Source organism: Micrasema longulum, unplaced genomic scaffold (genome assembly GCF_059751315.1).
Source record: "Micrasema longulum isolate JH-2025_06_02 unplaced genomic scaffold, ASM5975131v1 h1tg000434l, whole genome shotgun sequence".
Taxonomy (NCBI): Eukaryota; Metazoa; Arthropoda; class Insecta; order Trichoptera; family Brachycentridae; genus Micrasema; species Micrasema longulum.
In genome coordinates, this window is record NW_028277634.1 from 1 (window position 1) to 12815 (window position 12815).

At 33.9% G+C, this 12815-nt stretch overlaps 1 protein-coding gene across 1 annotated transcript; it reads left to right on the forward strand.

Annotated features, from left to right (window-relative positions):
* Window positions 1-788: 788 nt before the first annotated feature.
* LOC148281594 (uncharacterized) lies at window positions 789-4277 on the forward strand (the record flags this gene model as incomplete). The annotated part of the gene is given in 2 exon segments (XM_088226473.1): window positions 789-1505; window positions 1507-4277. Coding segments are annotated over 2 exon segments (1338 nt in total), but the record flags the coding sequence as incomplete, so codon positions are not given.
* Window positions 4278-12815: the final 8538 nt, after the last annotated feature.

Below are 12815 nucleotides of genomic sequence, written 5' to 3' on the forward strand. Positions count from 1 at the left end.
AAGCCTTGAACTAATTAAAAATACATTTAAGTGTCAGGTAGCTACTCATGTTAGTTTCAACGACGTGGTGTTACCTATATAACCGTTTATTCAAAATAAAATAAAAACAAGATTAGGTTCCTAAGGGTACGTAAGACTACAGGGCGGGGATGGGGTGAATTGAGACACGTAGGGTTTTGATGTTTGCTCTCGGCGAGAAAAATTAATTTTATGACCGAAAAATGTAAAAACTATTTCAACAAAGAGTTACAGTAAAAATAATGTAATCTAAATAAATAATTTATTATAAACCTGTAGTAAACAAGATAATTTGCCTTTGCGATAAAATAAAGACCGAAAAAAGAGGATTTGCCTTTATTTTCTCGTTATTAAATCAAATGCAAATGAGAATTCCTGCTTTCCTTTATTCATTCTCTAAACTCTTCATCATTTTTTTTTTCGCCTTGCCGCGAGAATTTTGTTTTAATTATTAACTTATTTTTTATATTGCCTTAAGTGTGAATACATATAATTGGATGGCAGGCTCTACTGTGTATTCTCCTTTTCTTTTTGTATAAGCATTTATAACCAGTACATCTGTTATAAACGTTCAATTAACACCCATATTTTCAAAACCCTTCGGCCCTCTAAAAAAATTAATTGTGGATATACTTTATTTAGGTTATGTGTAGGTTCATGTAATAATTGAAGGCCTTGAATTATTAGTAATCATTTGTATTTCATTATTTCTCGCTTTTTGTGTTAAGAGGAAGTACTAAATATTAATCTTAAATTATAAATTGTTTCAGATTATCCTGGCGGACGAGTGCACAGAGGCGGAGGGCCGCGCTTGGCACATGAAACACTTCGCGTGTCTGGAGTGTGACCGCCAGCTCGGCGGACAGCGCTACATCATGCGCGACCAGAGACCCTACTGTCTAGACTGCTTCGACGCCATGTTCGCCGAGTACTGCGACTCCTGCGGGGAGCCGATCGGCGTGGACCAGGGCCAGATGTCGCACGAGGGACAGCACTGGCACGCGGCGGAACGCTGCTTCTGTTGCCACACGTGTCGGGCCTCCCTGCTCGGCCGGCCGTTCCTACCCCGCAAGGGAGCCATCTACTGCTCCATCGCTTGCTCCAAAGGAGAACCTCCCACGCCGTCGGATAGCTCGGGACCTCGCGCTAGACCCCCGCGACCTCCGCGCACGCGCCCGCCTCCGTCCCCTCCCGGGGAACCTTCGACCCTGCGATCCCCCGCCCACGTATCTTTAAGAAGCCCGACGCCCATGCGATCGCCCAAAATGGGAAGAAGAGCTCTTCAGAGGTCTCCGAGACCGACGATCTGCTCGAGCCCGATCGGAGCAGAAACTCCCCCACCGCCTGAAACATACTCGGCAAGAGCGGAATTCGCCTATTCGCAAAACGACGAAGACGCTCCTTGCTCTACTCCCTGTGCAGAATCCATTCCTCCGAGTGAGCCACCCGAATCTCCCCCGTCCAGCCCGCCCCCGTCTCCGCCCCCCCCCTCCACGCACACCTCCCGTGCCGCCGCCACCTCCGCCCCCCACGTGTTCGTACGTTCCGGGACACAGCAAAAGCCTCGACAGAGTGCTGGAAAGAGAGCACGGCGCTGAAGAAGAATGGCACATCAGAGACAAAAGAAGAGAGCCTCTGCAAATGGACACTTTAGCGACGGCTCTGAAATGGGAAGAAGGGAGACAGAACGGCCCTCAGACGGGATCTATGCCCGAGTTAACGAGGAGTCCGGCTGGGAAAGTTCTGGACACTTCTCCCGCGAAGGCCCCCCGCACGCCAAAGGGCCGCGCTAATTTGAGCGTCCGCTTCCAAGGAGACGACAACAAGGGATTCGAGGGCGACGATCACGACGGGTGCTCGCGGGAGGACCGGCACCGCGGACCCTCGCAGGGTACTGAGGACGACTGCTGCTCCACGTGTTCCAGCAGCTCTAGCAGTGACGACCTGTACTCACTGCCCTCCCGCCGCGCGTGCGGGGGCGTCAGGATTGCCTACGTCCCGAACGACTCGGTGGCCGCGGCGCGCCTGCGCCCCCCCGCGCGAGGCCCGAGGGGCGCCCCCGCCCAGGGGGCACAGCGCCCGCAAGACGAGCGCTGCATCCTCTCCTGATGGCGTACTGTAGGACGCCTGATAGCCTTTTTATAGCGCCAACCCAAATATAAACGACTTAAACAGTAGAAAGTACATTCTTCTAACACCATATATTTTACGACGTAATGTTTGGTTTAAATATTTTTATATCGAAAATATTTTTAACGGAAAAAACCTGCTGATCAAAACCTTAAAATAGACGTTTCCACGGAATTTCATTTACTATTACTTGTTAACAAGTTCTAAATTTTTCCTTCCATTATGAAAATAGCTACATTTTTATTGTTGTTTGGGAAAAACCTGATAAGAGTGTGTTATACCTAAATATATTTTAAATGTATTCTTGTTTATAATTATTTGTAATTTAATGTTACCCAAACGCCATATTTTGACATCAAAACTAATTTGGTCAAAAGATGACAACTATTTCAACAATACTTGTTATCAGGTTTTACCCACCACATCATTTCAGTATATTTAAGAAGTTTGTATATTTTCATCAATAATCAAAACAGTTGAATAATTTAAAAGTAGTACAAATTACAACATAATATCATTTAGTTCAAAATGTTATTTTTAAGTAGAAATTCAAATTTAAAATTCATATCGTAAGTTCGTTTTATTTTATTTTATTTCAAGTAAGAGATAATATTTTTGTAATAAATGGAACTATTGAGGCTTTTGTGAAGTATTTTAATGTAATTTACTTATTTATACAAATTTACAACCCTTTGAATATTGTTGCTTCTGTGTGACACCCTCGAATGCCATTCAAATTTATATGAGGGGACGCTGTATACCTAAATTGTGTATAATATTTACTATTGTGCTTCCAATAGAATATAAACCCACTGATAATAATATATGTCATAAATTTAACAAGCTGCAATTGGTGGGAATTCTGAATTGATTCAAAAATATCATTTTACTGGCGTTTTGATAAGACGTGTGTGACAAAATTAAAGCAAAAATATGTGTTGCTTAAGTTCTAGCTCTTTTTATCAAATTTCATATTGTTTCTAAAAATATTACCTTTTTATAAGAACTCGGAAATGTTCATAAATGTGAATGGGTAATGGGTACCCTTACGTTAGTTGCGTTGGAAGAATTATAACAGGGAAAAATCAAGTTTAAAGTAAAAAAGGGTGTATGAAATACTGTCCAGTAAAAAAAATAAAAAATTCCTACGTATGAAAAATATTTTTTAATTTGTAATTTTGAATTCCCGCAAAAACGGTCATTGCCAAGGCCACACCTCAAGTACGTCACGATTCATGTTAATTTTCAATATTGTTCCTTTCCTTTTAAATTTTGATAGAACATCGTCACGAATCATGACGTCACAACTATCAATGTCGCGTTTTTTTAATAACATGTTTTTTTGTTTTCTTTTTAAAAATTATGCATGAAAACATTTCATCCATATTGATTTAGAAAATACAATTAATTATTAAATCCATTTCACATATTTTTATCGGTATTTGTAGAATATGATATATCCCTATTACGTGTCTACGATTTTCGACCAGACCAGACAAGATGGCGATGGTGGTTTCCGAACACGGTTCTAACCGTCGATTTCGCAAAAATGACAACTTTTAGTAAAAGATCGCCACGATTGATAAACCTAATATTATTTCTTTTACATTTACTTTATCACTTTTGTGAAAATGAATAGATAAAAAATCAATAAAATACTTATACTTTTATTTATTTTGTTTTGTTTATTTTTTTGCCAAAAACATATTGAGTAAACAAATTGATGTTTTGGGGTTATATGTTAATAAATTATTATTTTCCTAATAAGATTGATTATAATTACGCCATTTATTTTCGTTTATAAGAAACACTTGTTATATTATAAAACTAATCTTAATAATGTACATAATCATAATTTTATGTAAATTAGATGTACCAGCCTAAATGTGCTTTATTGCAGAGCTTGTATAAAAATGTATAGCAGTTATACATAATGTTTTTTGTTGTGTTAAAAATAATGTACATGATTTTTATTAATATTTATATTTTAAATACATGTCTCAACTTATTATTGTTATTATTTATCTTTATAATAAAATTGTAATTTAATAAAAAATATATAATTTTATAGAATTGTATCGAGAATTTTGTACAAAACATTTGCCAATTTAGTAAATAAATAAAGGAAATTGCTAATTAATTTGAGGTTTTATTTGACCTTATTAGATTGCTCTTACTCATCTAAAAATATTTATTCAGTAAACAATACCTGCATTTTGACAATAAATCTATTTAACATAGTGTTCTAAACTATTTACTATACGAGTCCATTGCAGGTGAAGTGAACGAACTAACGTATTAAATGTGAAGTAAGCACATTGCTTATATTACATTTCTGTCATCAGTATAATGCAAAAATCTTTGGTTTTGGTTGTACAAAACATCCATGCTAATTAAAAATATCAAAACCGTTTCGTAAAAAAAAATTAGGCGAAAAACTCATAAAGTTTTAACATTTTGTTAGTTGGTTCATTTTACCTGCAATGGGCTTATATATGACGTGACCCTACAACTAAAAAGGAGACATCATGTGGCAGGGGCGAATCGTCCAGTAAGCTATTATGCGCAGCTTACCATTTTATCAACCATCTATAATAATATTTTGTAGTAGTTGTATTTATGGGAAAATAAATGTTATTTTTTATAAATTACCGTCACTGTTTACACACTCCTCCAAAAATAATTACTGTCGTATGGGCAGGTAAAAAAAGCCGCTGAGGACCATGTAGAATATTTACCATAATTTAACTGAAGGAAACTAGAAGCAAACTTCTAAATTTCCCCCAAAACTAAACATTAAAATCTGCCTACCTAAATAACAGTTTTTGTGATCGACACCATTTTCAGAAGGCGATTAATAAAGTTTTTTGTATGAAAGCGGTCTGACTTTTTAGCAGAACATAGAATCGACTTAACTGTACCCGATAACATCAATATCTCATTTTTTTCAAATAACTAAATAAATAACTGCATAACTACGTTCAATTTATTATTAGCCATTGAGGTTACAAAGCACTGCGGCATATACAAAAAGTAAATCGGTCAGCGGAAGGTTTTTTATGTTAAAATAAAAACTTCTTAAATTTTAACAAAAACAAAAATACTGTTCTATAGAAAATCCTAATCGTAACTCATATATTGGAAATCAATATTATAGAAGAAGCGGAACTATTTATTTTAAAAATCCAAACATTCCGTATTTTCACAAAAATTATAAATTTACATATTTTGTGATGAAAATGTAAAGAAAGGTTGATTTGTGTTGGGATATATAACATGTAAATTTACTTTGCATGAAATCATTATTAACTGTTTTTTTGTTATATTTTATATGCCTAGATATACATATTGAATAGGCATGTTATTTCTGAAATATTTTCATACTATTACACAATTAACTGATAATCCAATCCAATTCGACTCGCTACAACCTCGCACATATATCGTTTTAATAAAAATTTAAATCGCAAATCGATGGATCTTATATAGAAGAATCGATTTTCGTAAAAAAAAATCTTTTGTTTTTTTGTAGATATTTTGCTTTGTGAAAATAGTCCTTGATTAGGAATTTTGCAATGGCCTATTTTATAGGTGCCGTCTACTTCCGCTCGACACGGTTAAGAAAGGGTAGATTTACATATAACATTATTTTGTATTTATTTTTTTTAAATTCAACGGCTACTCTCAGCTAAAAATCCTCCAAAATTAAATCGAATGGAGATTAATCAGTCTCATGGTGTACTGATTATAGTGTTTGCTTGGCACAATAAATATTTTAAAATTATATTGTAATATAGTAAATATCAATTGACCCTATGTTATTTTATCGTGTAGAAGTCGGCCACAAAGAATTTGGTAAAAAAAAAGTGGCAATTTGTCAATATAAGTAGCAAATTTGAATCTGTTCAATTTCGTAATAAGCAAATTCAGAAATGTCCTTTTTTTAATGATGTAAAAATAAATTTATCCACATTTTTACTGAATATCTAGCCAAGTCTGTTTTTCAAACTGTTATTTAAAAATATCGCCAGTCTACTAGTAAAACCTCAGAGTAAAACTCGCTTAAGAAGCCCTTTAGCTCTATCGCATAGAACAAAAGCGTTCCACATTGTTGGTTTAATTTTTAGTTTACCAACTAACGTGCAACGGGTAGTTTCGGTTTGCGCTTGCAATTTTTGACCTAATTACCTACGACCCGTTGTATTGCCGTAACTGTAGCTTACTTCGTGGTTGGTAATCTCTAAACGGCAAACCATCTAAATGTAAAAATTTAAGAAAGGAATTTATAAATGCAGTTATATTCCATTTTTCGAGCGTTATCAACTGATAAAATCCTCTAAATAATCCGAGGTTTAGTTTTAAAGTTATCATTTTTAGGAAATATAATCAAAATGGTTAAAAGTAAATCAAATTAAATATCGCAATACCAAAATGTATGAATATTGGCACTCGAAAATGGTCAGCAGATTGATGTTCTTTATACAGATTTTTCTAAGGCATTTGACAAAGTAGATCATAAAATTCTCATGTATAAATTACATGCCTTGGGAATAAGAGATCCATTACTATCATTTATTAAATCGTATCTAACTAGTAGGACACAAAATGTTCGGATAAATAACTATTTATCAACCAGTATTGATGTTACATCGGGTGTACCTCAGGGTGCTCATTTGGCACCCCTGCTTTTCAATTTGTTTATTAATGATGTTGCTAAATCATTCTCTTACTCTCGTTTTTGGCTCTTCGCGGACGACAACAAAATTCTCAAAATAATTCAAACTTTACAAGACTGCTTTCTTCTTCAATCAGACATTAACTCTTTTAACCGATGGTGCAAAGTCAATAAATTAGAACTAAATATTAAAAAATGCAAAATAATGTCATTTCATAGAACAAAGCAACCAATTTCCTTCGAGTACCTATTAGAAAACTTCAAAATTGATGTAGTCAAGTCCATCAGAGATTTAGGAGTTGTTTTGGACTATAAACTGACATACAACGAGCATATAGATAATACAGTAAATAAATCACTGAAATTACTTGGCTTCATTAACAGAATATCCTCTGATTTTACTAATGTCCGTACAATCAAAACTCTTTATTGCTCAACTGTTCGCCCTCTTCTTGAATATGCCTCAGTGGTCTGGTCTCCATTCTATGTCAATCGCATAAATCACATTGAATCAGTTCAACATCGCTTGCTTCGAAAAATAGCGTGGATGCTTGGACTAGAGAGAGATAATTATTCTTATGCTGAAATAGAGTCAATGTTAAATATTTCTAGTCTACAAAAACGTAGAACTAATATTGACTCCATATATATGTTCGGCATACTAAATGGTATAATCGATGTTCCATCATTACTGGGACAAGTAAAATTCAATATTCCGACTCGTAGATTGAGAAACAGTGAAGTACTGTTCATCGATCAGCATAGAACAAACTATGGCCTAAATTCTCCAATGACCCGCCTTTGTCGTATTGTTAACTCAAGACAGGATTTGGACTTTTTTGGTTTAAGTTTACAACGATTTAAACGAGCACTAAATAAATAGTCCAGATCTTGTCTCGATGTCCCTTATGTTTGTCAATGCTTCTTTCTTTTTTCTTTAAATGTTTTAAACTACTCTTTTATTGTAATATTTAAACCTTATAAATGGTATACATGGACTATGTCCGTTAATAAATAAATAAATAAATAAATAAAAAATATACCCCAAGGATACAATATTAGTACTGATAATCTAAATATAAATTCTATGGATAAAAAATAGTATCTCGGAGTTTACTTAGATATAAATTTAAATTTCAAACCACGTAACAAAAAAAAATATTTTTATGGGTCAATTAAGGAATGTAATATATATAAAGAGTAGTCTTATATTTACTAAAAAATCATATAACCACACATAAATTACTGTTGTCTCATTATTTTTATGTAATGAAGGGGAAATTAAAAATATACGAATTCTTGAAAATCAGGCGATAAGGATTATACTAAAAAAAAAATGATCTAATGTAGAAAGAATGCCCAAAAAAATTGGCTTGCTCACAGTAAAGCAACAAATAAAATGTAATGTACCAAATACATAAAATAATTAAAGGGATAAATAAAATATAATCAAATTTTACCAACGATGTCATATGAAACTAGGGATAAAAAAAAGATCAACTTACCAATAAGGTGAAAAACAGAGTTTCAAAACTCATTGGACAGCTTCAATTCCATTACCTGAAGAAATAAAAGAAATTGAAAGCATTGGAATATTTTAAATTAATTGGAAAAATATTAAGTTCATGAGAAATTTTGATAAAAAAATGTAATGTTATTAAAAGTTTACGTTTCTTAAGGTTTTACGAACTAATTAATAAAGCATAAATAAATATTCTTTGAATTTAATTTATTCTAGTGAAAACCATTCATTCCATTTACTAGATAATTTATTTTTTTTAAATCTCATCCTCTGAAACAATTTGAAGGAACTAAGATATTTTATATTTTAAAAGATTAAGAAAATGTGTTGAAAAAACTTTTGTGGAGTCAAACATTCAAAGTGATTTTTCTCAGTATAGTCAATAATACATTTAGAGGGTTTAACCCTTAGAGTATAATGTATATACCCTAAGGTTTTACCGGTATACCGACGATATTGACTTAAAACTACTATAAAAATACTCATCAGTCATACTTCTTCATGGAACAGTTCGTTTCATTAACAATATTTTGAGTTTATCCAAATTTTTGTCAACAAGGACGAGATTTCACCCCCTAGAGGGTTATCGATATAAACATATTACAACAGAAATGAAGACGTTTTTAGAGTAAGGTGACCAGTTAACCAGCTAATGATAGGTCCCTGCCCAGCCCTGTAAATTCCTTGAATTCCATATTCTCTTCTCTACAAGAATTAAGACGAACTGAAAATATTGTTGATTTAACCAACTGGTCCAAGCAGAAGTCTAAAAAGGTTTTCAGGCATTGCCTAGAAGGTGAATTGTTTCAGCCGGATGAATCTAACGGATTATAGACAGGCTGGATTTCCTCTCTAGGGAGTTATTTAGATCTAAATTTGTTGCAACAGAGATGGAAAACATTTATAAGAAGGTAACATGGAAGTCTAGGCATTTACAGGGCTTGAGTCCTGTCATTGGCTGGTTTAAGTGGCCACTTTACACACTGTATAACATTCACCCCACTGCCTATGTTCAAACATCCATATTTCCTCAATTCTTCCATTTGTTATACTTCTTCTTATACCAGTTAGTTTAATCTACAGTGTTTTGTTGGATCTAAATAACTTTCTAGAGAGGAAATCCAGCCTGTCTACAAACATTTGGACACACTCAAAACATTGTTGATTAAATTAACTGGCCCAAGAAGCGGCAAGTTGAAAAATGTTTACAGGCATAGGTGAAATGATATTACTCGATTATTTGCAAAGAACTCGGTGACAACTCCTTCAGAAGAGATTTATAGTTTTGCCCTTAGTAATTATTTATTTTTATGAGGGACTTCAGCCCTACTGGAAATTAGATACAATAAATGTTTTCTTGCGCGCGGTAAAAATTGGAGCATTAAATTGTATGGCAAAGTTTCCTGAAAATGTATAAAAAAATAATAAGAAACATTTTAATCAAAAACGGACTACTTTGAATGACGTCACTGGTTCATATAAATCAACCTATGATATTTATTTATTTATTTATTAGTGTATACACGGCACAAATGCCTTTTATAAACATAATCATAAATACAATTAACATACAGTGTTCTATTACAAAATGATGAAATAATATGATAACAATATATCTATACATATAACACAGTTGTTTTATAAATGTTCTATATAATAACTTTGGGATTTTTATGCTTAATATACTTAATAATAATAATAATAATGTTTGGATAATTTATATAGCGCCATTTTTGTGAAAATCGCCTCAAGGGCGCTCTACAATAAATAAATATCCCAGCTCGTCTTGCAGCTACAGAGCGCATGGACAGTTGGGATTCTAGTTCCCTGTCTCCAATTATGATATATTACAATTATGATATATAGAAGCTAGATAACAGCACGTCTTGCAGCTACAGAGCGCATGAACAATAAGAAATCTAGCCCCTATTTACATTTTTATTTTTAAAAATAATATTTGACAATGAAGTTTAGAGTTTAAGTGATATTTTAAAAAACAAAATAAAAAGCAAATTGATAAAAATAGAAGTTAGATAACTACAAGTCTTGCAGCTACTGAGCTACTTAGGTAGAAAAATAATAAAAATAAAGATAACGCGGTATATTCGAAATAGCAAAAATCATAAATCATTGATTGTTGAAATGTATATGAGAGCTATGGAAGATTTCTGGTTTACTTGCCATGGATGGACCAATGGGAAGAACTGAATGAGAATAAGCGGAAAGGAACCTCTGACGTCACACGCGGAGTTATTTCAGAAATACAAAACTTCAAAAAATCGTAGCGCTGATAATACGATATATAAAAATTGGAAAAAAAAGCTTTTGGTTAGTTTAATAGTCTATTAACAAATAAAAAAAAAAAAAAAAACACTGAACTTCCTCAATGTCTCTGTTGCTTTAATAAACGTCTAGTTGAAAATTCCCACCCTTACGCTTCGTGTGAAATAATTACGAATTACAAATCATTACGGCACGGATAAACCTGCCTAATTCATACTCGTATGTATGATGTCGCCCGCTTCACGGATTTTTACCATTTTCCATTTTATGCCACTATAATTTCACTTGAACCGTGAAATGAGTTAACCGCGCCAACTGTTTGACATTCAACGCGAATATTTGAACGCTAATATTGCCCGGGAATTTTTCGCACATTGCTAGAAATGTTTTAAAGATAAAAATCTCTTTAAATTCATTGAACCCTATTTCGTTACCAGACAGTTTTATTATTACCCATTAAGTAACTTTGATATGATGTTCCAGCATAACGACACTGGGAAATAAGGGGTAATGTAATTTGTGAGTTTATTCAAAAGAAACTACGAAAATGAAAATGATAAAGTAAAATATGAAATGAAAACTGCTCCCAAGTAGACTTAATACTGAAATTTATTGCAACAGAGAGGGAAAACATTTTTGAGAACGGAATATGCAAGTCTGGGCTGTAAATACAAGCCTTATGACCTGTCGTTGGCTGGTTTAAGTGGCCACTTGTCTAACATGCACCATTCTGCCATGTTTAAAAATCCACATTTCCTCAACTCTTCCTCCTGTTGACTTTATTATGTAATGTAATGCATTTATTTTAGATAGTTGTACATAGCTTGCCCACCACATACCGCACACCGCATCTGAGGACATAAGTCTCCTTGGCGGTGCCCACATACACGGAAAATTTGCTCGTTGTCAAACGAGAAAAGCTGCCCGAAGGAACTCTCTGTAACCCTGTAGGCTCAGCATTTTTGTGCTGAAAGAAAGCGATCCAGAAGTACATAATATGTACTTCATTGGGTTGAGAAAAGAAGGAAGCGAATTCTTCACTGACTGGTATAAAATTGATTGGACATGATCAATTTGCCGAATTGATAACAAAACTTTTTAAAAACCTTGACATTATTTTTGGAAGCCACCAGATCTCTATATCCGACAGGACCTATAACAGGGCCACGGATAGTAGCGAGAAGCTCCATTTGGTAATCATAGAGAGGGGGAAAGGGACAAGACCACAGGATGTGTTCAGAAGATTGGTTGGGATATCCGCAGCAGCACGAAGGGGAGTCAACAATATTAAAAACAAATCATGTTTGCAACAGAGATGAAGAACATTTAAGAGAAGGTAATATAGAAGTCTAGGGGCATCTACAGGGCTTATGACCTGTCAATAATAATAAGAAATAATTCAATTAGATGAATCTCACCTGCATAAATAAAGGTTTCAGCTCTTTAACTTCTGTGTAATTAATTTAAAATCTAGACGCTTTTCATTGAGTATCCACCAACCATATATGGATGTTTGTTTTTAACAAAAATCATCGCCATCCCACGAAACGATGCGAAAGACCCAGCATTCCAAATCTATTTTGGCAACTCACTAAACATCTTTAGTCTTTTATGACACAGATTGTTCTGAGTTGCCTGGATTCTTGTTTTGGGGAGTCTGAAACCTTGTATAGTTTAATATGACGTTATTTAATTTATAAAATTACTACAATAAACATAATTATTGTGAGACAAGTAAATACAGTTTTTGCTGCCATTCGTGTTTGCAATATGATCATGAGGATGAATGAAATTTGCTTTATTGAACATTGCTTTTTTGTATGAGTGAAACCGATAGGAAGACTCACGATCTTTAAAACGGTGTCGGGTATGTGGAGGAAAGTACGACGAGCTGAAACTTTTGTTTATGCGGGTGAGAATCATGTGGCTGAATGATTTCACCTACTAGTCAAAGCCTGAAAATACTTTAAAATGCTTCTTTTTATACCAGTTATTTTTATCAAAGAAATTTTGAGTATACCCAAATGTTTGTAGACATACATACATGTCAGTACGTTAATTTTGAAACTGGTTCTGGAAGACAGTAAAATAATACGAAATATTTTTCATACAAAATTATGTTGATCATACATGTAAGTATATGCGCTAATATTATGTAATCTTATGTTAATAAAACTATTATAAAAA